The following is a 27,600-nucleotide window of genomic DNA, read 5'->3' as shown; positions in this document are numbered from 1 at the left end:
TGAGCAGTCCTTCCCTTCAGGAGATCTTCATCGTCTCCGATGAGCTCCCAGAGTCCGGAGTCGTCCTCGATGCTTCAGACGTTTTCCTTCATCTCCTGCCAAGAGACGTCTCTTTGGTTCTCTCAAAGACCTGTGATCTCCTCCTTCTCCCTTCAAACATTCTTCTTCTGAGTTTCGTCACTCGTCAGTACCTTGCTGTTTGCCTGCTCCTCATCACTCGTCACCATGATCGCAGACCTCTTCCGGAGATCGTCACTTGTCACCTCGTGACGCATCTCATCAGACTCACTGACAGCCTTCTGGTTCCCGACCCTCACCTGTTTCATCGGGCTCTCTCCGGACTCAGCGTTCGCCAGCCCTGAGGTGTTCGCCTGTCTATCGGCACTTCAACTTCTCATCACTTGATAGCTGTTCATTGTTCGTCAGCTACCATAGATTCTTCAGGCTCTCCGACAGCTCGTCACTCACTTGCAGTCTGTTGTTCATCAACTGCGTGCTGTCATTCAGCTACTCATCACTCGCCCATGACTCATCGTTCGCTGACTGTCCATCGTTCCCTAGCTTCCCGCCGTTTGCCAGCTGGTCGTCATTCTCCAGCAGTTCTACGTTTGCCAACATATTGCTGATCACCAACTACCAGACGTTCGGCAGGTTCTCGTCGTTCTCCAGCGGCTCGTCATTCGCCAGCTTCTTGGCATTTGCCAGCTGCTTGTGGATCACCAGCTGCTCGTCATTCGCCAACAGCTCATTGTTCGCCAGCTGCTCATCGTTCGCCAGCTGTTCTTCATTCTCTTGTGGCTCATCGTTTACCTGGCGGTTGACTATCTCCTCCCAATTGAAGGCAATCTTCCCGACACTCCTCATCGAGCTTCTTGTTGCTCGTCACAACATCGGCACTCACCAATCCGCCATTTGCCAGTTCCTCGTAGGGGTTCTCCTCTCATTCTCCGGCTCGCAAGCGCCAGTCATAAGGCTTAGATCGCCATTCTCCTACTCTAGACAGTAAGTCTTCAGTTTCTTATAGGTCAGGTCAACTTGCGAACACCATTCTCCAGCCCAGGTGTCCAGGACATCATGCTGTAAATACAACTCCCGACGATCTCCTCTCTTTTAAGAGGGGCCAGCCTCAAGGGGGAACCAAAGAGGTTGCTGCCGTCCACCTCTTCACACCGCTTGCCTGTCCAGTCGTCAATTGATCCAAGTATTAACCCTGTTCCATCTTTGCAGAGACCTCCAGCATCAATCCTCCTAGGGGAACTGTTGGTCAGGCCCCAGTTGGCAAGGAACCTTGGTTCAACGTCCTTGTCAGACCAGTTCACCAGGCTTTTGCGGGTCTATCAGTATGCCAAGGATTCCCTTGGAGAAGTCATTTTCGCCTCCTGTTGACCTCGGATGTAAGTCTACGATCCCACCCCTCAGGTTCCTCCAACATCATTCATCTCTCCTCTTAAGAGGAAACGAGGAGTAGCTGAACCGTAAGATTCCTCTCGGATCAAGCTGATGCCTGTACAGACATGGAAGCGGAGGTTGAGCATTGTTGATTGTTGTCCCCACTCCTCCGCAGGTAGGCACCCTCCATCGTCTCCCGAGCCAAGATTCTCTCTCTCAGAGAGAAGTCTAGGGCATGGTCTTTCTTACCCTCCCCCATCGAGGTGGTACTCTCAGAACAGCGACCTGTATATAGGACGTCGGTCTTTCAGCAAGAGATTGACATATAAGGAAGAACGATCGTGACCTTCACTCCTTGAGGAATACTATCCGTCCCATTAGTAGTCAATGGATGCCTAGACTTTCCCCAGGTCTTCAACTAGGACATCAAGGCCATCTTAAGAGAAGCTTTAGGGAGCCGGCCGGCTAATGCCATTTTTTAAGGACAGGACTTTGACATTCATACCACTTAATAAGGTGACTTAGGATATCTCTAAACTGCATAGGATTTTTGTCTCTGACCTTCGGTTTTGCTATGCCAGGGCGATTTATCTTGAATATTAATGTTTTTCAACTGCTATCTTTTCCCTTGGTACTTAATATTAAGACCTGGGATTAATACCCTATGTAGACGTGATATAGACCTCAAATAAATTAGTTTTATTTTTCAAAAAGTCATTTTTTTTGCTAGTTATGAATTTTTTCTTTATAGTAGAAAAATAAACCCTATATTTCAGGGAAAAAAATTAAGAAAAAAGTAAGAAGAAAGGGCTCTATTGGATTGTTTTATAGTCTTTTTAAGTTATATAACAAATTTCAATGCTATATCTTTAAAACTAAGGGAGAAGATAGAATTTGAAGGTCAATAAGTATAGTTTTGAGATACGGGTGTTCAAAGTTTTTCTTTGTATTTTTACAAAGACAATATTAATAAATCATGATTATTATGAATTTTGTTACTTTTTGAATATTAATAAACCAAAACAGAGTTATTTATCATATTTATTTCATAAAGATTCATTTGCTCAATATCTTGTTTCTTTAGGCGAGACGGTCGCTCATTCGTCCTAAACAGTCTCTCTCCTTCGCTGGTCCGCTAATCTCACTGATATTACCCACTTCTAAACTCTCATTAAAGCAAATTTTCTTCTTCCTTATGCTATCGAGATGTTGAACTTGTCTTTTCCTCTTTGAAATGATAAAATTCTTGCTGAAAACTAGAAAAACAGATGTAAAAATGAGTGAATGTCAGAGGTCAAACTTAAACATGTACTCTATGAGGTATGAGGTAGGACTGAAGTCGAAGGGTGTAATTCACCGTAATACATCGTCTTGTGATTCGTGGAATTTATACAGATGCCATTGCTCATAATTCATGATAACAAGAAATACTGCATTTTCTTGTAGGGAACAATGTTTTGGTTTATTGAGTTACTTTTACTAATTACCCTGTCACTATGAAAGTAAGAGGAATTTTGACAAAATATTTTGTATACGTATTCTCCATTGCCATACAAAGCTCAGTGAATTTTTTCAGGAATTTGTGTTTTTTTCCTGTACCCCTATACCGTATACAGGGTATTGGCATTTCAGCTGGGCCCCTTAAACGATCTTCACCAACCCTTGCAGGGTCGTCAGCAAGGGACGACCTCAACCCACCCCAAGAGGAGGTCCCTTAGTTGGATGATTACGATGACGATGACGACCATCTCCCAAGAGCTGCTGGTCTGAATCTATCGGAAACAGAGCAGAGGGAGTTGGAGCATGCCTTCTGGCAGGTCTTGGCCTGCATGAGGATCATCAATGGGTTGTCTGATCCAGCGGTGGCCCCTCAGGCAGGCAGAGACATGGTCCTAGACCATTTCTTTGGCACCCAGAAACCCTCCTAGACCAGTGCAGGTTTACTCTGGTGTAAGGGTCGACTATTGCCCGTCGGAAGGTGTTCTCCCAGATCCCCGGCTCCTCCAGCTCCCTCTCAGCTTTGAACAAATTGTTCAGCATGGAGCCGGCAGTCATGGTCAGACAAGCGGTAAGACCACAGGACTTCATGTGTACACTGGACCTAAAGGATGCATGTTTCCAGATCCCAATTCATTCATCTTCAAGGAAGTAGCTAAGGATCATTCTAGACAACAAGAAGTAGCAGTTTAATGTGTTGTGCTTCGGTCTTTCCACAGCACCTCAGGTCTTCACGAGACTTTTTGCCCTAGTGTCTCCTGAGATATCTGGACGACTGGCTGATTCTAACAGACTCGGTGACAACCCTTCTTCAACATCGAGACTAACTTCTGGAGTTTTGCCAAGATCTGGCTACAGTGAACCCTCGCTACTTCGCGGTTCGACCATCGCGGATTCACCACTTCGCGGATTTTTTCCATAACCCATATATATACAGTAACATATATATATATATATATATATATGTATGCATGTATTTATGTATATATGTAGGTATGTATATGTGTATACATATAAATATATATATATATATATATATATATATATATATATATATATATATATATATATATATATATATATATACACACACACACATATATATATATATATATATATATATATATATATATATATATATATATATATATATATATATATATATATATACACACACATATATATATATATATATATATATATATATATATATATATATATATATATATATATATATATATCTAAAGTAGGAAGATGTGATGTAGTTCTAAGGGAATAGTATGGGAAATATGTCTGGGTAATAAGCAAAGCTCTACCTCCAGTTTGTTTCTTCATTATGATCAGAGATAAATGTAAACAAAACATTGGTTGCCATTTTTTAACGTGCTTTTTAGCGTGTTTAGGAAACGCATGATATAAAATTGCCTTTAATATTTGTGCCTGTTTTAGTTTAGGGTACTGTAGTACAGTAGGGTCCCGAATTATGCGAGAATTTGGTCGATTAATGACCTCGTGTAAATGGAAAATCGCGAATTTCGAAACACACAACTAACAGAAATAATTCCATTGCGGCCATGGCAACCAGCAATTTGCCTATTCAAATGTGTTTACTACCCATTTCCAATACTTTCTTTGTACTATACTGTATTTCTTTATAATATCAAATTGTTTTTGTAAATAAATAAAACATTTAATATACTTTAAAGTTCTAATAACTTGAAAAATGGTTAAAATTACAACCAGGATAGGTGTACCATATATTTCCCGTTATAACACAACCCAAAATACAGACAAATTTTAATGTTTGTCATATCTATTGTATAATACAACTGGTGAATAGCAAAACCATCACTCTATAGACTAGCTTGTTGTATGATTGAAAATCCAGAATTATCAAAATAAAGGCGATTTTATATCATGCGTTTCCTAAACACGCTAAAAAGCACAATAGAAAACGACAACCAATGTTTTTTTTTACGTTTATCTCTGATCACAACGAAGAAACAGACGCATTTATACATTTGTGTTTTTGAATTGACAGCAATTTTACCAAGTATAGATTATATGTTGAATTTGTTATTACCAATGTTCTAATTATTTTTTATTAGAACTTTCAAATAAATGAAATGAATGCCATTTATGAAATGTTTTTCTTTATGATGCCGCCTGAAACGGAAACCTTCCATTTGTTTACGCTCCATCTTCGATCATAATAAACAAACGAATGCATTAAACACACATGATCTAAGTCATAACTAATGATATTACAAACATTTAGTAAAAATTATGTTATTACAAATATTTTACTTACCGTATCCATATAAATTCCTAAATTCGTAGCAAAGCTGGAAATTTTTTTTCCTTATGCGTTTAATCCACAATAGCAAACTGCCGCTAATGACAGAGTGATAACTTACGATAATTCTAAACTGTTACGAAAGATAATTGTCCTTTCCATATCCAAAATACTTTTCCTAACTTCAGTTATAAGTCAACTTGTACCCACCTCAATTATGGATCCATATGCAAAAAAGGTAAAAGAAGAAAGTACTAGGCCTATTTTTAAAATCACCGAACAATTAGGTTACCGCTATAACGTTCGATGTGAGAGAGAGAGAGAGAGAGAGAGAGAGAGAGAGAGAGAGAGAGAGAGAGAGAGAGAGAGAGAGAGAGAGAGAGAGGATGGTTTTAAAGTACTAAACAATAAATATGATAGGTTATAACACATTGGTGTTTATGTAATATTAACTGTATAGATGGTTTGAATAAGTTAAGAAATGGTGTAAACAATTCTTTGTTATTGTATTCGCGCGGAAGCTAGACATCAGCTGATGTGATCACAGCCAAAAGTAAAACAAAAATAAGTTAGCAATACTCGATTTTTAAAACACACCCGAAATTTAACAACATAAGTACATGTTTTATTATAGCGCAATTGACATTTAAAGAGTAAAAATTTTCTGGAATAGAATGGTGTTTCCTAAAAAATAGTGGTTTGCGGACGAAATCGGTTACCGTATTTTAAGCTATGATTGAAAAGGATGTATACACGGTATAATTTTTTCGTTTTGTATTTAATTGACACTTCAAGAAAACCGATTTTGGTTTCTTCATCTATTTGTAAGTATTGTATAACGAGAGAGAGAGAGAGAGAGAGAGAGAGAGAGAGAGAGAGAGAGAGAGAGAGAGAGAGAGAGAGAGAGAGAGAGAGAGAGATATTATGACGCAGAAGGTTACAGACCTAGAACAGGGGAGGATGAAGGTGGGGGGAGTGATGAGATAGGCTGGGTGGACTCGCAGGGGAGACGGTAGGAGACGGGGGAGGGGGGGATTTGGTTGCCAGTGGCTAAAAATAGATTCTGAAAGACGGTAAAGGGAAAAACGAATCCCATCGAATAAACAGAATAAGGAAAGGGAATAAGATCCAGAGGAATAATAGATATAATGGAATGAAAATGACTAGATGGTGTTAGTTGTGATAAGAATAATTTAGATATTTGAAATAAGAGTGTCTGAGGAGGTATAGAAGGAATTCGTGATAAATATAGAGGAATATCAAAGGATACAGTTAGTTTGCATTAAAGGGTTTGTTATCGTTTATCGGCAGTGAATAGCCTAAACTTCGGTAACGAGTCGTCAATATTTTGTCATATTTTAAACAGTATACATTTGATTTGCAAACATTGGTTTTGTAGAGTAGACGGTAAAATAAAATCTAGAGAGAGAGAGAGAGAGAGAGAGAGAGAGAGAGAGGGGGGGGGGGATTTCTGCCATCAAATCTCTCTCTCTCTCTCTCTCTCTCTCTCTCTCTCTCTCTCTCTCTCTCTCTCTCTCTCTCTCTCTAGATTTTATTTTACCGTCTACTCTACAAAACCAATGTTTGCAAATCAAATGTATACTGTTTAAAATATGACAAAATATTGACGACTCGTTACCGAAGTTTAGGCTATTCACTGCCGATAAACGAACCCAGTCTACTCGTGAAAACCTTGAATGCCCAGAGGGAAAAATAAGGCTTTTAAATATACTGTACTAAACAAAAATAATGCTTTAATATACCATCATTAACACTACCATTACAATTATCGTAAGGTTGGAGAAAGATAAAGATTGCCGAGAGTGTAACCACATTTCTGTTTACATTTTGTCAGCTGGACTCGCACAGTTAACAGTTGATTTCATTGTTGATGTGGAATTTTATCCTTAAATAGGCTATTCATTATGAAATTATGTTAATGAAATGTAATGTTGATATTGTTTTGTAATATTTATTATAAATCACCGTATTTAGGGCTACCAATATACTTAAAAAGACAATAGATTTGATACATTTTGTAGTGCTTGACTCGCGAACTTTGAACAGCCTCGCAGATACAGAAAATTTATTTTTGAAAAATAGCGATCGCGGAAAAGGGGAATCGTGTAATTCGAACACGCTTAATTCGGGACCCTACTGTACATGCATTAAGTGTTCTGTACATTAAAGGGTAGTTTGTTAACAGTACTACGTACAAGGGAAGGTTTTAAAAGTCTGAATATACATGTTGAATAAATAGGTAAATATGGTGTCACTACTTCGCGGATTTTCACCTATCGCGGCCGCGTCTGGAACCTATCTACCGCGATAAACGAGGGTTCACTGTATCATGGTAAATCTTGAGAATTTGTCACTGCTTCCTTCTCACCGACTGGTATACTTAAGTATGATCATCGACACCGATCAACAGAAAGTCTTCCCATCAGATGACAGGTTGTGATGCTGAAGAAGTTAGTAAGATCATTCCTTAGAGGAGAAGAACTCCCAGCCCAGAGGTGGTTGTGTCTCCTAGGTCACCTATAATCCTTGGTTCGTCTAGTTCTCAACGGCCACCTCAGGATCCAATCTCTCCAATGGCGGCTAAAGTCCAGTTGGAATCAGTCCAATGATTTCCTGGACATTTTAGTTCCCATAGGACCAGAAGAGCAGACAGAACTAAGATGGTACGTGACAGACGAGAATTTTTGCAGGGATGTCGACCTTCTCGTCATTCAATGCTCATCACTCTCCAGCCTTGCATAGTCCTCCTGTGACTTGCAAGCATTTGCTAACCGTCCATCGTTCGCCAGTTCCCAAGCGGTCTTCGACCAGCCATCATTCGCCAGAGCACCGTTGTTCGCCAGAACATTGTCTTTCAGCGGGACCTTTTCGTTCTCCAGACACTCCTTCATAAGCTTCTCGTTGCTTGACGGGGCATCAGCGCTCGTCATCCCGCCGTTCGCCAGTGCCTCATAGAGGTTCATCCTCTCGTCTCCGGCCCGCAAGCGCCAACCATCACTTTCTCCTAAGAGAACATCTCACAAGGATAACCCTCGTTGGTCTTCTCTTCGGGAAAACGCTATTTTTAGGGAACCCAAGGAACCGAAACAACCTGTTCCTTTCCCTCCATAAGGTGGAACCTTCAAAACCGCCGCCATCCTCTTCTTCCATTCGGTCATCTGTTGATCCAGGAAGGAATGTTCCTTTTCAGAAACCCTTGGGTGACCTTTCAGCCAGCGTCGCTGTGGGTCAAGAACCGTGGTTTAATGACCTAATAGAGCCATCCACCAGGCCTTTGTAGGTGTTCCACCCAATCGACCACCCAGTGCACCCAGAAATCCGCTGTAAAAGTCATCCTTTCTCCAGTGGACCCAAGGTGAAAATCCATGGGTCCTCCTCCTCTGGAAGCCCTGGTTTCTTCCACCTTTCCCCTGAAGAGGAAATGAGGAGTACTTGAACAGCTGGAATCACCCAGGATCAAACTGACACCGGAACGGATGTCAAAGCGGAGACTCATCATTGTTGTGCCCACTCTTCCCCCGAGTAAGCTCACACCCTCATCCATCTAGCCAAGAGTCTCTTCCTCCGAGAGAAGAGTCTCTGATGGGTGCTTTCTGCCCCTCTTCTATTGAGGCGGTTTCACCGGAATTACAATCTGTGTCCAGACCCTAATGGGTGGATGTCTCTTCTTCATCAGTTGAGGCAGGAGTCGAAGGATGCCAAGACTGTGCCTAAGTTTTTGGCAAGGGCATCAAGACCTTCACAAGACACTCCTTAACGATCGTCTCCTAACCCTGCAGTGACACCCATCGTGCAAGGGACGACCTTGACCCACCCCGAGATGATGTCTCGTGTGTGGATTGCAGTACTTTGATGACATTGACAACCATCTTCCAAGAGCTGCCAGTCCGAAGCTATCAGAGGCAGAGCAGGAGTAGGAGCATGCCTTCTGGCAGGTCTTGGCCTGCATGACGACCATCAATGGGTTTTCTGATTCGTCGGTGGCCCATCAAGAGGGAAAAGATATGGTCTAGGATCATGTCTACGGCACTGTACTTGTGTGAACCTCGCGTCACCAAGAAAAAGCCTCTTGGTTGTGTCTGGAGAAGGGATGCTGAGGACATCATCAATGTTCCTATCCAAGAGATAACTCCCTTGTACTCGTCATTCAGGAGGTTGCCCCTTGACTGGGCCCCTCCTACAATTTTGGAATATGCATCTTTCCAACAAGGACAGAGAATTCACAGCTCAGGTACAAGAGAATATACTTTCTCTTTTTCTCCCACCTGTAGAAGTGTGAAGGTAATTCTCTCCTTACCTATGCGATCCGAACATTCACTCGAACGTCTGTCTCAGCCATTACGTCTTCGTACAGAACAATGTGTTTTCAAAGAGGTCTCCGAGCCTCTTCTCCAGTTCCGTCCTCTTCTCCTGAAACAGGTTAGCTTTTTCAAACTCTGTTCGACGAGGAGAAGGCGTACGGTCAAACGAGGCAGTTAGTCCACAGGACTTCCTGGTTACGTTCAACCACTAGGACTTTTACTCCTAGAGGAAGCACTTTCAACCCTCTAGCATTTCTTGTGAGAATGTTTACTCTAGTGTCAACCTAGTTTGTCAGGATCGGCTTCGTTCTTCGAAGACTTCAATACAATGGACTAATCCTAACAGACTTGGTTGCTGACCTTTTCTTATCACTGAGACTTCACCCCAAGTTTACCGAGATTGGAGGATTGAAGTACATCTCGAGAGATACCCCGCCTTCCTTATCAGAGACAGGTACCCTTGGGGACGAATTCTCCTTCCAGACGCATCAAAGAAAGTCCCTCCAGATGCATCAAAGAAAGGGTGGGGGCCATGGTGTATTACTTGGCCTCCAGGCTCTGGTCAGAGACTGAACGATACCGTCTCTTAAACCTCCCAGAGATTAGGGCAACCTTCCTATGGACAAGAGGTACCACTCCCTTCGAGGAGAACTCAGTTTTAGCTCCGGATCGTTTTCTCATACAACATCTGATGTCGACCTTCAACTTGAGCTAGAACTCGTGGATGGGAACAGAGTACGGCCAAGAGAACCGCTCCTAGGTGCTGGAGCTCTCTCTTCCAAGGGAGAATCCCTCCAACCACTACTCAACAATCTTCTTGCATGTGGGGAGAATCGCCAACTATGGCAGCAGATGTTGATCTTGTCTTTCCCTTCAGCAGAAAAGACTTCCTTCACCCGTTGATGTTTCCTTTGAAGGATTTTTCCAGTGAAGAGAGGGATTCATCCACTCCCCTGCCGAGGGAGTAGTCCCTTCACCAGTCACTGTGCAGCAATCTTCCTGCTTGCTGGAAGGATTGCTGACAGCGGTATCATACAGTGGTCGCCTTTCCCATCTGCAAGAGAATCTTTCTTTTTGTGGTTGGACTCCCTTCCAGGGGAATCCTCCCATAGGAATTGGGTTCACCCATTTTCTGCCATTGTCCTTCAGAGCAGGCCTCATCATTAGCAGTCTTGTCTCGTTAGAAGACTCGTCTCGCCTACTGACGTTGATCTTGAGAGATCCTATGGGAATTGGAGTCAACCATCCCTCGCCCTAGATCTTCGGGAACAGGCCATCAGACTCCTCTTGCCCAACAGACTCGTCTCGCCAGCAAGATTCATCTTGCCCAGCAGTCTCGTCTCGCCAGCAATATTCATCTTGCCCAGCAGACTCGTCACACCCAGTTAACTCATCTGTAACTCCCGACGGAGATCCCAAGAGAACCCCCTCAGTGACTCTAACAGCCACTTGTGGACATCTTTCACAAAGCAGTATCTTCGCTGTGACTTCACACCTGGAGACTATCCTGCTCCTCCTCTATCAGAAAGCCTTTCCCACAACAGGTTGCAAAGAGGATGTCTGGATACATGTGTATATCTTTGGCTTCGGCCATCCAGGCTAAGTGGGACTGTAAGTTTGTATCATGGAAGGGGTATCCCTCCCCTCTATGCCACCATGCCAGCATTAGGGGAGTTCCTTGGTTACCTTTGGGAGGAAAGCTTCTCTCGGTCTCGGCCTTGCCTTCAGACCGAAAGGAATTAAACTTTCCTCCACGTCGGCAGTGTCCCTCCTCATACAGAGTTTCGAGCTTACAGACCCTTAGTCGGAAAGGAGACCTCGATCCAGGACTCCAAGCAGCAGACGTTCACCTGACCTTGATGACAGGTCTCCCACTCATGTTGGCTTCTGCCTAGAGAGTCAGCAAACCATATGGGACACCCTTAACGCCTCTCATTCATGACAATGGGCCAGGTAATGCTTGACCTCGTTTCTGGCAGCTCAGATCCCAGAATCCGAACCCTTCGGTTTGGGAGTCCTTTGCAGCATGACCACTGATCCAGATCAACATTTACTATGCCAAAGAGAAACTGCAGGCCCTACCTCAAGGAAACTACAAGAGCTCTCCCCCGATTGTCGGCACTCTTTGTCAGCTCGGGGAAAGTCGAGAAGGATCACCAAAACCACGTTCTCGTCTCGGATTCGCAAGGTTATGAACCAAGCTCATAACGTTAGGGTCAGGAATTCACCCTAGCATTTATGAGACTACTCTGTGACACAGACCTTGTCAGCGAGCATGTAGAAGTGTCAAATGACCTTCACCACCCACTTCCTGCAAGACATGATTCACAGGAACATGGAGATGTTCTCCTTGGATCCTGTGGTGGTTACACAATAAAGGGTTTTAAAACCTCAGGCTCCATGATGGAGAAGTAGCAGATGAGGGAGGGTAGAGTTTAAACATGGTTATGTTTGGGATGAATGATAGAGAATAACTGGCTCTTTCCTTGTTTCATCTTCCACCCTGTGGAATAACAACACTTACGGTACTCTACAAAGCTGACCTCCACTGTCTACAGGTAAAACCATTTATCTTGGGTAACCTGGTATAGTTAGATATACTCGTTACGTCCCCACACTCCCTGGCGAGGTGGGATTGGTAAGTCCATGGTACCCTCGGAAGAGTCCAATGACTAGAAAAGCTCTTACTTGGACCAGTCACAGTGCTAGTATCATAAACACACAGCTTGGTAGGCCATGAAATATGCATAGCACGGTTTTAGCAAGGTGTAGGGTTTCCATCAATGATGTGCAAAACACATAAGGGGGAAAACCCTGTAAATAGTGTTGGTTTGTAATAGTGACAGAACAAATGACAAATTTGGAAGTAATTTGTATTCTTCCTAATGATACAAACCTGTAGCCATTTTTACAAATTGACCTGCCAGCATCAGTCCCCCTTGAAGTCCTACCTCCAAGAAAAGTGAGGTTCACATATCAGGTGTGAGTGAGTGGGATAGCTACTACTCCCCCCCCCCCCCCCCTCCCCAGTAACTAGCTGGTGGCTGGGTAACCCTCGCTAAAAGTCTAATGGCTCATCTCTCAGCTTCGCCAAAAGTAATACCCTCTATAAAACTAACTACATACTTTTATTTTTAGGAAAAAAGGGATTTTGACGAAGGAAAAATCTATTCCTGAGTTCAACCTGTGTCGCTCCGTGAAATGCTCCTTAAAGCACCATTTCTAAAGTATAAATATTGCTAAATATACCAGAGAAAAAAGTTGCATGGAATGCCAGGAATATACCCAGCTCGCTCACCCTTATAGGGTGTCGGTATAATAACTGGGGTGTGTGAGACCACTACCAGAGGTCCCTTACCAATTAGTCTTCTCCTTCGTCAACATCCCCCGTTACTACAAGGTGGCATTCTCTACAGCTACTGCCCCCCCCCCCCCCACCACCACTACCACTACCACTACCCATACTTTTCCCATCATTCCTTCTAAGCACCTGTGAACGTTCAGACGTGTTTTTCGTAGCTCTGTGTTATTTTGTGTTTTTGAAGATGTCAGACGTTTTGGAGATCCCTGCTCCCAAGTTGAGTTTTATATTTGTCTGTTTGGGATTTCTAGGTAGCGACACACGTTCATTTAATAACCTTGTTGGTTTTTCTCTCAGCCGCTTTGTTGACGCTCCCTTATGGGTGTTTATGCGGCCATTTGGTGTCACTTCCTCAGGATCTCTTTGTTTTATAAGACTTTCAATTAGTTCCTCATACTAGCTGTAGTCTTATTTTTGTGTTCTGAACATCTAAGTCAATGTTTTGATATGATTTTGTCTTTTTGTTTAGGATTACTTCCATATTTGTCATATTGCCTTCATAAAAGTTGAAAATAAGGAATTCCCTGGCCTGTCTAGCTATGTAAGGCTGTATAATAGTCAAAATATTACAAACTCGGAATTTGACTTTACACTTAAAACACTGATCTCCAAGGGGATGAGAAATTTCTTCAACAGTCATAGCTGAACCAGTCTGGCATGTCATTAACTAAATGGAAGAGCATAACAATATGATTAAAGGCTATGAGTGTCTTAAAAAAAAGTTGGCACCATTCCTCATGGGAATTTGAAAAGATATCGTCATGGTCTGCTAGTTAAGGTTGACAATGAAACACGAGCAGTGCTACTAACTAATTTTGCATCTTTCCCATATGATATTACAATATGGAAAAGGTATCTCCACACCAGACTTTTAATCAAGCTAAAGGAATATGTTACAGAGATCTGTATGAGCTCTCAGAAGAGGACATATTGAAGAGGTGACTTCCCAATATTTCTAAAGGAACCAGTCAAGCCATTTTGATTTTATTTAACTTAACTTATCTGCCACACTATATAAAGATTCAACATATGATATTTCTGTTAAAAAATTACATCCTCAGCCTGTCCAGTGTTATAAATGTTATGATTTTGGGCACAATATCAAATGCACTAATGTCCAAAGATGTTTCAAGTGCTAAGTTCCATGGTTACTCTGCTGATTGTTTAAAAGATAAATTTTGTTTTCATTGTGAACAAGCTCATTTGCCTAACTCTAAGTCAATATCCTAAATATAGAATTGAGCAAGCAATCATTGAAACAGCAGATAATGAACCCATAACCTTTGGTGCAGCCAGAAAAAAGTTATGGGTAATAATAATGCCCAAGGATCAACTTACTTGAGCATTTTGTCCACTCCACATAATTTGACATCTAGCTCCAAAACAGTCCATACTTCGGCAGGTCTTAGTTTACGGATCAATTACCAATCCAACTCCACTGCAACAAGCCACTCTAAACCATTGCATTCAGGTACTACTGCCATTACCTTCAAATAAACCTACTAAACACATGTACACCAGTAAAGTGAAAATGTTAAAAACACTGGAACTCAAAATCATCTATTTGATTAATAAGTTCAGATTCCAGTACAAAACATGTTTGACACACTAGCCACTTCTGAGACCAGCAGCGAAAAAGAAGGTCCTTTTGAAGTAGATATGGTTGATTTTTAACTATGCACCCCTAAAATCTATACCTGATGGAACAAAATGATACTTGAAAATGGAACACTTACAAAATAAAAAAAGAAAATAATGAAGAATGTGAGAGTGAGCCAGAAGAGGATTCTTCTGAATTTATAATACAGGAAGATATGGTGGTTGCTGTAACAAATTGAGCTAGCAGAAACAGAAACAATCCATTAACTCCCAGCCTCAAAATTTGAACCCAACATGATACTTAAGCTACAAAACATGTAGTAAAGCTCGTGGTCCATTTAAACCTTTATGAGTGTCAAGAAGCTGAAGGAAAGTCAATTGATTATTTACTATTTGAAGAAATAAATCCATCTCCTGTTACAGAAATCACTGGCTAAGTGATGGTTTTACATAAAACAACAACAGTATGATGAAGCCCACAAAATTTCATGAGGCAGCAATGATTATTTCATTTCCAAATTTTGTAAAGTTAAAAACATAGAAATACTGTTAGTAAAATTGGAAATCTGATTGACAACTTTGTCAAGAACAAGGGTAAAAGTCAGTATTGTAAATTAGAAACCCATAATGCTGATTGTGCATGTTGACCATTTGATAGAGAAGTGTGTAATAGGTACTTTTCATCTTCAAAAATTTGTAGAAAAACCTGATAAAAACATTAATACTAGCTCAGTTAAATGGAAACTCAACTACAGCAAAATAAGCAGAAATAATGCTCTGCCTAGTGGAAATCCATCTTCATTGCCCTAATCTTCAATCCATTTGTAATTCAATGGAATATTAATGGTCTTAGAACCCATTTGCATCTAGGAGAAATTCAAAGGCTATTAAAAAAATCATAACCCTATTGCACTATGCCTACAGTATATTAATGGTACTATTCTTTCAATAGGGAGTTACACTCTAGCATATTGCTCAGTTCCTTCTATTGATGCATTGTGAACTGTGGTCTATATTCATAATAATATAACTTAAGATGATAAAATATTTAACATGTCAGAATTTCAGTTATCAGAAGTTAAAGTACATTTGAATAATAAGGTAGTAAGTTGGCCAGGGCACCAGCCGCCCGTTGAGATACTACCGCTAGAGAGTTATGGGGTCCTTTGACTGGCCAGACAGTACTACATTGGATCCTTCTCTCTGGTTACGGTTCTTACCCCTTGCCTACACAGACACTGAATAGTCTGGCCTATTCTTTACAGATTCTCCTCTGTCCTCATACACCTGACAACACTTGAGATTACCAAACAATTCTTCTTCACCCAAGAGGTTAACTATGGCAATGTAATTATTCAGTGGCTGCTTTCCTCTTGGTAAGGGTAGAAGAGACTTTAGCTATGGTAAGCAGCTCTTCTAGGAGAAGGACACTCCAAAATCAAACCATTGTTCTCTAGTCTTGGGTAGTGCCATAGCCTCTGCACCATGGTCTTCCACTGTCTTGGGTTAGAGTTCTCTTGCTTGAGGGTACACTCGGGTACACCGTTCTATCTAGTTTCTCTTTCTCTTGTTTTGTTAAAGTTTTTACAGTTTATATAGGAAATATTTATTTTAATGTTGTTACTATTCTTAAAATATTTTATTTTTCCTTGTTTCCTTTCCTCACTGGGCCATTTTCCCTGTTGGGGCCCCTGGGCTTAAAGCATCCTGCTTTTGTAATTAGGGTTGTAGCTTAGCATTTAATAATAATGATAATAATAATAATAATAATAATATTTATAATATATACAACTCAATCCTCGCTCAACTATAATTTGCAAAATTTAGTAAAAGAATTGCCATATAAGCCAGAGGATTTCCTATTAATTGGAGACACGAGTGCCCACAATCCTCTCTTGGACACTAATAGAATTACTAGCGATACAAATGGTTTCAAGGTTGAACAAATAGTGAACAATCATAACATCATTATATTAAATGAGGTAGATAATAGCCCTCAATTTAACAAATGAACTCAACTTTTTGTTCCAACAATATTATAATAAGTTTGAATGGAGCATTCTAGATGATCTCTAGCAGTGACCATTTCCCTGTATTAATTACCATGTTAGAACATACACCAAGTCCTCTCATTTAACGATATAATACAAATGAAGCATACTGTGATAAGTTTAAGTTTTATACTGGTAAGGTAACTCCCTTTGATTATTCACAGGATCATGATGAAACAAATTATTACTTTGTAAACTGCATCACACAAGCAGCTGAAAATTTTTTGCCACTGACTAATGCTGGACCAATGAAACATTCAGTCCCTTGGTGGTCAGTTACACTAAACCAGTTATTGAATGAAAAGCATGCAGTTGGAAGAAAACTAGAATTTTTCAATAAAAGATTAAAATATTTGAGTACTTGTCCCATAATGTTAGTACATACAACTGACAAACTGGTTGATTTAGCCATATAAAGTGTTATATTTAAACTATCGAAATAAGATTTCTGCTAAATTTAGAAAAGAAGCAATTAAAGGCAGGATAATTTTTTGCCAAAAATATTCTATTCATGAAATTTTCCATGTGGGCTGATATAATGATGAGTTAATAGTGCAAATATAGTTTCTGGAAAGCAAATGTATACTGTTCAGCTCAAACCAATCATTTGTATCAAAGTCTCACCTCCCAACCTTGCTGATTGCTAATAACTTTATCCTAGACTGTACAAGTGATTGTTTCTTACCTGCCATGCACCTTGGATCCAAAAAGGCTTCTGTAGTGTGACTATTCAGCCTAGAGATGGTGTTTCAAATCAGGAATAGTGTCTTAAGACTTGTGAAGATTAATAAATGTGAACTGATATAAATGGTAGGTTTGGAATGAAAAATTAGTTTTACTATTAAGAAATTATATATATATATATATATATATATATATATATATATATATATATATATATATATATATATATATGTATGTATGTATGTATGTGTGTATGTATGTATGTATGTATGTATGTATGTATATATATATATATATATATATATATATATGTATATATATATATATATATATATATATATATATATATAAATTTTGGTTTGGATAAGTTAAAAATTAGTTTTGCTATTAAGAAATTACATATATATAGTAGTTTCCTAATGTACTCAGTGAATTAAGGTACCATTGTAAGCTCATATTTTATGATTATATACATTTTTTTATTTTCAGTTGACTGGATTGTAGCAGACATGGTTTCTCTGCGTTGTGGCTCCTTGGGTCATCTACGATATGTTATGAAAGACACACTGCAATTAATACCACTGTATGGATTTTATTTCCATGTGCATGGCTGCATCTATGTCAAAAGAGGAAAGTTTAGTCAATCAAAGATGATATCTTCCCTTGATTATCTGAAAAATCCCAAAATACCAGTAAGTGATTGTTTTTTTTTTTGTAACAAGATGTAGCTGTACAGTATCTCTATACAAACTCTTATTTTTACTAATAGGGTAGGTTACATAGAGAATATGCTCATTTGAAAAATTAAAAATCTTTAGTCATCTTCATTAGAGGAAAGTCTTATTGATAATGAAGTAAAATAGTGCATTAGATGTCTTTATCACCCGGGAAGAAGAAATAATGCCTATAGACTGGGGGGAGAGTCTAATTGTATCTATATTTAATCAGAAAGGTGATATCATAGTACTGTATGTGGTAACTACAGGGGAATTGAACTAACAGGACTTGAAAAGTTTTTGAGACTGTACTAGATGAGAGATTGGGAAACAGCAGTATGGATTCATGAGGAGGAGAGGGACTGTGGATGCCATCTTTATAGTAAGGCAGCTACAGGAAAAGACTAGAGGGAAACCAGAAGCTCTTTTGTGCTTTTATAGACCTAGAGAAGGCTTATGGTAGAATACCAAGAGAAGTGATGCCTTGATGCTTGAGGAAGAAGAAAGTCCCAGAGAAGTTGGTTAGAATGGTAGACGATGTACAAAAGAACAAGGAAAACAGTAAGAAAAGCTGTTGGGGAAACAGAAAGCTTTCAAGTTAGTGTATGATTACACCTGAGGTCAGCATTAAGCCCATTTTTATTTTTTTTGTGCTGGTGTTGGATGTGTTAAGTGAAGAGATCAGAAATGAAGAGTTGTGGGAGTTGCTATATGCAGATGATATGGTGATTACTGCTGAAAATAATGAAGTCTTTTAGAGAAGGGTTGTAGAGTGGCAAGAGACTTTGGGGAGGGGTGGCTTATAATTGAATATGGATAAGGCTGAAACTGGTGAGCAGTAAGGAAGGTAGGGCCTGGATAGCGATACTTGAAAGTAGAGGCTTGATTAAAAAACAGGTGGAACAATTTAGACACTTGGGTTCTACTATAAGTCAGGATGGAGGATGTGAGGCTAACCTTGAGAGTAGGATAAAAGTAGCTTGGGGGAAGTGGAGGGAGGTAGCAGGAGTGGTATGTAATGAAAAAATGCTAATCAAACTAAAGTCACGATCTATAGCACAGTAGTAAGACCCATGTTGATTTATAGATAGGAAATGTGGGCTCTAAGAGGAAAAGAAGAAGCAAAGATTGAGAGAACAGTGATGGGAATGTTGGGGGGGTTATGGGAATATCACTGCTTGAAAGATTGGAAAATGATGAAATAAGAAGAAAGGCAGGTGTAGTAAAGATTACAGAAGTGATAAAAGTGTCAGCGAGATGGTGTGGGCATGTGTAGAGGATGGAGGGTGGAGAGGGAGTGAGGAGGGTTTGTGAGGAACATGTGGGGAGATTAAGAGAGAGGCAGAGAATTAGGTGGCGAGATAAGGTGCAGGATGATATCAAGAGAAGAGGTTTGGTGGAAGAGGAAGCCTTTAACAGAAGGTATTGTAGAAGTGCATACCTTAAATTATAAAGGGACCCCTTAAATGTCTTTTATGTATTGTACATGTTTCTCTACCTTTAGCCCTATTCTCAGCTAAATGTAAGTAATCAGAAGTGAGCTCCTCTGATAATGGGCTACATGAAACACATTACTTGAGTAGGAGCATGTGAGTCTTCTATATAGAATGCATTTAAAATGTGGATCCATTTTTTTTCGATATTCACTCATGTTGCCTACAAAATGTAGGCTTCACAAAATTGGAAGACAGCAATTATTCTTGTAAATGATGTGAGCACTGTATGGCCTAGATGTAAAGTAAACCATAGCTAATACAATTGTTAGTAGCCAATGCTACAACCAGTGAAGGAATAAATAAAAATGGTGGCCCATTGGAGAAGATATTTACATTTTATATTTGTACCACCACCATCATGCTCCCCCAGGAACAAAAGTTTTTTACAATGACAATGGAGATGGAAATTTGTTATTTTATTTTTTATTTGAAATTAATATCATATGAATACTGTATCTGAATTCCTGGCAAGTATTGAAATAATTGATTTTAGTTTAAAGATTAAGTGATTAATGCTGTAGTTCCTCTTTTATTAAAACTATTAATACTGTATTATATTTACTGAATGGTTGTAGGGAAATTTTTTCTATGGTATAGTATATCGTCGTCGGCGCCCACTCGTGTCCGAGTATTGGGTTCTGTCGTTAGCCATCAGCCTCCTGAGAAAGAGATGAAGAAGGGTGGCGGAAACGACAGAATGCCACTAGCTGGGTATATTGTTTTGGGTGGTCGTGGCTTTGCAACGGCCACGCACACACACTTGGCCCACACCATTTTCACCGCGGCTCAAGACATATGAGACAGGCGGCTTCTCCGATGTTGGTTGCATCGGGCTGCCGGGTTCTTGTTATGTCAAGGCCCGCCTTGTTGCCTGCCCGATAGGCATTGCCCTCTTCCGCCGGCGCTGGGAAGCTCCGCCGTTGGGGTCTTGTTTGGTTTGATTTTGGAGTTTTCCTTCTCCTAGCCTTTGCCTATCTTAAATAAAGGAGAAGGCCTATAGGGGTCCAGTCTTGGTCTGGTCTCTCAGAACTGGCCTTAGCGGTATGGTTGAGCCTGCCAGGGTGGATAAACTACCCCACCGCCATTGCCCAGCCCATCATTGAGACACTCAAGCCCCTCTACTGCAGCAAAGTGCTGGACCATCAGAGGGGGTATAGTATATGAATGTGAATTAAGTCTCTAGTTGGAAATAGCAATTTTGTTAGAGTATTATTTCAGGATTTTGGTTATACAATATATGCTGATAGCAAAAAATCATGTAGGTTATATCTTAGAAAAAGATTGTTCTCCCAATTACTCTGGTCCTTTTAAATTATTTTGGCTCCCTTTTTTATTGTGTGCTATGTATGTGTTTGCATTTGATGAATGAGGATTATAATCAACATTTCAATTACATTTGGAACTAGTTGCATGAGCATAATATTGATTTGATGTAAATCATATAAAGTTCATTTAAATTACAGTACTTTTCTTCATTTTATATTGCAGACTTGGCTGGTAGTGTTTCCAGAGGGAACGCGGTATTACCCAGGCCATCCAAAAGTTATTGAGAAGTCAGAAAAATATGCTCGTGATCACAACATACAGGTTTGTTATTTCCAGTAATTCTTTAAATTGCACTTTGTTTTGAGTAAATGTTTTTATTTGCATGAATAACTGTATGATGGTTTTATTTTTCATTTTGGTTTTCAAGTTGATTATTGTACCACATACTTTGTTTTGTTATAATGGACATTCTGGAGCCAAGTTAAGTTCTTTAATGACTTGCAGCAACTATTTTTGTGTTGAACAGGCTGACATAAGTCTCTTTTTATGATTTATTAATGAAAGATCTATTTTTATGTTGCTTCGGTTCTTAGAATATGTTATTTTAACTGTTCGTTACTTCTCTTGCAGTTGTTTTTATTTCCTTTCCTTGCTCAGCTATCTTTACCTGTTGGAGCCATTGAGCTTATATCATATTCCAACTAGGGTTGTTGCTTTACTAGTAATAATGATAAAAATAATAATAATAATAATAATAATGATGATAATAATAATCTGCTCAGGAGTTTTTCCATTATATATGGATCATCAGATTATTATTATTAATTAATATTTTTATTATTATTATTATTATTATTATTATTATTATTATTTCCTAAGCTACATCCTTAGTTGGAAAAGCAGAATGCTATAAGCCCAGGGGCCCCAAAAGGGAAAATAGCCCAGTGAGGAAAGGAAACAAGGAAAAATAAAATATTTTAAGAACAGTAACAACATTAATATAAATATTTCATATATAAACTATAAAAACTTTAACAAAACATAAAGAAGAGAAAGTAGATAAAATAGTGTGGCCAAGTGTACCCTCAAGCAAGAGAACTCTAACCCAAGGCTGTGGAAGACCATTGTACAGAGGCTATAGCACTAACCAAGAGTAGAGAACATTGGTTTGATTTTGAAGTGTTCTTCTCCTAGAAGAGCTGCTTACCATAGCTAAAGAGTCTCTTCTACCATTATCAAGGGGGAAGTGGCCACTGAATAATTACATTGCCGTAGTTAACCCCTTGGGTGAAGAAGAATTGTTTGGTAATATCAGTGTTGTCAGGTGTATGAGGACAGAGGAGAATCTGTAAAGAATAGCCAGACTATTCATTGTATATGTAGGAAAAGGGAATGGGAACCGTAACCAGAGAGAAGGATCCAATGAAATACTGTCTGGCCAATCAAAGGACCCCATAACTCTCTAGCGGTAGTATCTCAAGAGGTGGCTGGTGCCCTGGCCAATCTACTACCTACCTATCAATGGTTATTTGTTCAATAACACAATATGATCAAATAAAGGAGTTATTTGAATGCTGAATTAGTGCTTTATTCATCTGTACTTTATTGGTACATGTCAACAGTTTTATCTTGTGTAAAGATTTATGTTTTTTAATTAAGGGGGCTGGTCGGCTAATGTTGTTTTTCAAGGACAGGACTTTGACATTCCTACCATATGATAGGTTGTCTTGGGACATCTCCAAACTGCATTTGATTTTTGTCTCTTACCTTTGGTTTTGTGATGGCAGTGTAATTTATCCTGTAAGTAAAGGGTCTTTTTTTTCATATATATCTTCCTGCTTTTCATTATAGCGTTTTACTATTCCCTCATACAAATACTTCAAGTATCATGTAAATTTATTATTTCCCATTGTTTTTAATCCCATTGCTGCTTGCAGGTGTTTTGATTCCGACAATTCCATAATCTTCTAAAATGAAATGGTAAATCAACACGTCATTGCTTCTGAATACAAGGGCCGGTGTTTCATGTGTAGGGAATTTATTAGGCAAAGATGTCTCTTTTGAGGGACATTTACTACAAGATCTTTTCACTATTGTTTCGAATGCATCATTCTCAAATTGCACTTTATAATTTTCTTCACATTTACACCCAAACAATCTTTTTCCACAAATTTCTTGTAATCGGTTTCTACTTATGAGAATGAGTTGATTATCTTCTCCTCTATCTCTTTGCTAATAGTGCTGCTTTCATCACTTGCCAATAATGAAGTACGTGTGTCAATATGAGTCTTGGGATTAGTTGTAGCAGCAGTGGATGTACTGGGAGTGGGTGGAAGGTCAGATAAGAGCATAGCGTCGGGCACTGCATTAGGCGAGGTTACTCTTTCTTCAACAACACTCTCTCCCCTTCACTAACTCTGCTAATGTCACTGAGAATACACATTTCTCAACTCTTACTAGAGCTACCTCTCTTCTTCATCATGGAAATAAGATGTCTTGCTAGTCTTTTCTCCTTGGCATGATGAAATTCTTGGAGAATCAATGAGAAATGGATGCGTCAGAGGTCTGCGTCGCATAAGATTTGTCCTCGCACTGAGGGCTGTAAAGCTCGTAACATCCCAATAAGTGACTCATGGGATCTCTAATGATGTCATTGCTCAATATTTTTTTTTATTTAAAATGTTATACATACAAATACCGAGGCACTTCCCCCAATTTTGGCGGGTAGCTGACATCAAATAAATGAAACAAAAAAGGGGACCTCTCCTCTCTACTTTCTTCCCAGCCTGACAATTATTAAAATTTACGATAGCAGAAGAAATATGAAATTTTTTATATGGATCACTATTTATGGCATATTGAGATACTTTTGCTAATTACTGTAATCTGTAACTGAAAATAAACAGAATTTTATGGAAATATTTCCTACACGCTTTTCCCATTGCCCTAGGAAGCTCCATGTTTTTTTTTTTTTTTTCATGATTTTGTGGTTTTCGTCCCATATATTAGCATTCCGGCTGATCCCCTTAGGGCAAGAGCTGTGATGAGTCAATAATTTTAGCTTATGATCTAAAACATTATCAAGGAGTGTTTGAGTTTTGATCTGTATAGGAATGAACTGTTTATATATTTATATTTTGTGCATTATTTGATAAATTATGTAAACTTTACTTTATTGCATTTTTTACAAGTTTTATATCCATAGCAGTGCATGGTGATTTCAGAAAAGGTACGGGATGGATGAATCAGATTTTCATAGCTAGGCAGATACGCGAAAAATATTTAGCAAAAGGTACAGAGGTATATGTTGCATTTGTGGATCTGGAGAAAGCTTATGATAGAGTTGATAGGGAAATGGTGTAGAATTTGATGAGGTTATATGGAATTATTGTAAGGTTGGTACAAGCAATGTATATATAAGCTGTAAAGTGTGTTTTTGGATAGGAAATGAAGTGAGTGAATTGTTTCCAATGAGAGCGAGGCTGAGACAGGTATGTGTGATGTTGCCATGGTTGTTCAATTTGTTTGTTGATGGAACTGTAAGAGAGGTGAATGCTCAAGTGCTTGGTCGAAGATTGAAACCGATAGATAAGAGTGATCATGAGGGGGAGGTGAATCAGTTCTTGTTTGCAATGATACTGAATTGGTTGCAGACATGGAGGAGAAGCAATGTCGATTAGTGACAGAGTTTTGAAGGGTGTGTGAGAGAGCTGCAAGTTGATGTGGTTAAGAGTAATGTTTTGAGATGCATGAGAAGGAAGGGTGGCACTAGATTGAATGTCATGTTGAATGGAAAGTAACTTGAGGAAGTAGATCAATTTAAGTACTTGGGGTCTGTGGTTGCTGCGAATGATTGAGTGGAAGCAGATGTACATCAGAGAGTGAATGAAGGATGTAAAGTGTTGGGGCTAGAGAAGGGAGGGGAAAAAAATAGAGGGCAGGGATAAATGTAAAGAGAGTTCTGTATGAGGAAGTCGTTATACTGTACCAACTGCGATGTATGGATCGAAGTTATGGGGAAGGAAAGTGACGGAGAGGCAGAAATTGAATGTGTTCAAGACGAAGTGTGAGGAATATGGCTGGCATATCTCGATTGGATAGGGTCAGGAACAAAGTAGTGAGGGTGAGAACGGATACGAGAAATGTTGAAGAGGTTTGGTCATGTAGAGATGATGGCAAATAGCCATCTGGTGATAAATACAAGAGTTGATGGGAGAAGTACAAGAGGAAGGCTGGGGTTTGAGTTGATAGATGGAGTGAAGAAAGCCTTAGTTGACAGGAGGATAGATGCAAGAGAGGCAAAAGGATTTGCTAGAAATAGGAATGTATGGCAAGTGATTGTGACGCAGTTCCGATAGACCTTGTTGCTACCATGGGTGACCGCTGAGGTAGTGGGAGTAGGGGAGTCAGCATATGAAGTTTCATTTATGGTGGAAAACGGGGGAGGGTGGGCTGCGGTACCCTATCAGTACCAACCAAACCCAGCTGGGTCCTTCGTCAGACAGGGAGGAATGATGAGAAGAAAAATCTCCCTCTGTTCTTTTTTTTTTTTATGTCAGCGAACTCCCAAAATTAGGGGAAGTGCCATGGTATATAGATAGAAAGATAATTTTTTTTTTTAATATTGCAGCTCTCATCATTACAGATTCTTATATCAGAAGAGTTCACATATTTTCAAAATGTTACAAATGCAAGTTTATACTATTACCTTTGCTTAGTCATGCTTTCATCATCTCTGATTCAGCTTTGATTTTTAGGTACAGTACTGTAGAGTTGGGGTTTAACTGGCTGGTTTTGAAAATTTCACTTTTGGGTTCATGTTTTGGATTGGGAAAGTGGAAGTTACTTTACAAGGCAATACATAGGAATATTTTACTTATTTTTGTGATATTCTTATAATTTTTTTTTAAAGATATAGTTTTGAAAAATGTATAAGCCATGCTGAAAATATTTTTATGGGGCCTAGTTGCACTCCCACTACATCCCATTAAGACTGTTATTTTGGGGTTACTTCAAAATTCCTACTATGTTTTTGTTTCATGGGTAATTTTTTTTTCTTTTTAAAACAGTTTGAAAGAGATTGTAGGCTTTAAAATTCATGGTATTTTTTATTTGAATGACAAAAATTAATTGATATTAAAAAAGTACGGTATCTGAAGTAGAATTTTTTTTCTTCTAAAAATTTCATGTTTTGAGAAATTAGGGTTCATGGTTTTTTTTTTTTAGAGATTGGTTGGATATACTTGAGTATTCATAAGTATGGACTATTGACATTAATTATTCTCACCACTGGGGATCATGAGGACATTATCGTTATCTATTCCTGTGTCATTTATATAAGATTACTACTAATCATGTTTTCTACGACTGGCTAATCATAATTTTGGTTGCTTGCTGGGTAAATACAGCGTATGCGCATGGACCAAGCTGGAGGTTGCTTACTGCGTCCCCTCACAACACTGCTGGTTGGAAAGTAAAGAGGTTGTTTTCTCACTTCCTCTCTACGATCAAGCCTTTCGCATTCATCTCGTTTACCCTTCTAGTGTTTAGCTCTCTTGACTTGTTTTTTTTCTTAATTCACGTTCACATGAGTGACTATTCATTAACTGTGAGTTACGAGTGAGTGCTTATGTAGCCTAGGACAGGATAGCGACTATTAAGGTGTCCTCATGAGCCTTGTGGAAATCAACACACTCCCTCTGTTTTTTTCTTACCTAGACAAAAGATGTTCAAGACAATCGCCTTATAAATACTGTAGGGAGTGAACTTCCTCCCAATGGGAGAGATTTTTTTCTTGTCGCAGGAAAGAACAAGATTTCCACGTTGCTGAGTCTTCTCTCGATGGGGGTTAGATAAAAATCTCTTTCTATGTAGTGAGAACCTCCCTTCAGTTTTTTCATCAGAACAGTGAAAGCATTTCCTCGTTCCCAGGAGGAACCTTTGAGTTGAGCCTGTTATTTCCCCCCTTGTACCAAGGCAGCCTTATTGAAAGATCCTAATTACCAGTCTCTAGCTCATTTTAATGAGAAAGGCATGTCTTGTACACCTAGGGGTCCTCGGCAGAAAACTCCTCTAAAAAGCACCTGGAATGAATCAAAAGATTTGTCATCTCTCAACTATGAGGGTGGTCGGACCGCTTCGGCTACGTCCCCCCCCCACAACAATTGACAATGCCTTCATGCTAGAGCAGGCTAGTTTTATGCGTGAAAACTTTTCTCCACAATGCTTTAAGGTTGAAACATCCTCCCTGAAAAGTCCGGGTGGTGGCCTAAATTATGGCCCCACGGATGTGATTGATGAGCAGAGAATGATCGTCTGCTCAAGGGATTCCCATTCACGTAAATTGAAAGGTGAAGATAGGAAAGAATCTTTTTTACCCCACGCCTGCGATGGAACGCTAGTCAGCCTTAAGAATCAACTTGACTAATAGGTGTAGATAATGCGCGCGGTGGAGACGAAGTAGAATCTTTTCAGTCAATGAGTTGTTTGCTTGTAAAGTACCGAATCTTGGAAATGTACATCATTTGGCTGAACATTTTGAACGGGAAAGAAGTCTCAGGCCTACCTTTGCCTCCTTATCTCGCCTTAATGAGCTTGGGCTTACGGCTGAAGAAAGAAAGGATGTTTGAGACAAATTGGCACTCCTTACAACCTTGACAGCTGGATTAATGCTAAACCAACCGGGACCACCGCTGTGAGCACGGCTGCTGACCCAGCAGAAGTCAACCTTCTCAGAACCTCTGTTGGTTTCAGAGACGCCTTAAGCCACAACGATTGGGAAGCTCATCCTTCACCTAGGAAATATTAGTCTTCCCTAGGGAAACCTGTCACTGAGGAAAACCAGAGAAAGGATTCAGTCACAATCTCAGAATCCTGAACTCATTTACGACCTAGAAATGTCAAAACAAACGAGATGTTTAACC

General features: G+C 39.5%; 1 protein-coding gene across 4 annotated transcripts in view; it reads left to right on the top strand.

Moving 5' to 3' along the window:
- LOC137626753 (1-acyl-sn-glycerol-3-phosphate acyltransferase epsilon-like) overlaps nucleotides 1-27,600 on the top strand; it is a 280,699-nt gene that overhangs the window by 109,050 nt on the left and 144,049 nt on the right. For all 4 annotated transcript variants that reach the window (XM_068357759.1, XM_068357762.1, XM_068357769.1 and 1 more), the window contains exons 4-5: nucleotides 17,689-17,891; nucleotides 20,900-20,998. In XM_068357759.1, coding sequence (XP_068213860.1) covers nucleotides 17,689-17,891; nucleotides 20,900-20,998 — 302 coding nt within the window. The remainder of the gene's footprint in view (nucleotides 1-17,688; nucleotides 17,892-20,899; nucleotides 20,999-27,600) is intronic.

This window comes from Palaemon carinicauda, chromosome 2 (assembly GCF_036898095.1).
Source record: "Palaemon carinicauda isolate YSFRI2023 chromosome 2, ASM3689809v2, whole genome shotgun sequence".
Classification (NCBI taxonomy): Eukaryota; Metazoa; Arthropoda; class Malacostraca; order Decapoda; family Palaemonidae; genus Palaemon; species Palaemon carinicauda.
Note: the sequence above shows the minus strand (reverse complement) of the source record. Positions and strands in the feature narration are given on the sequence as shown.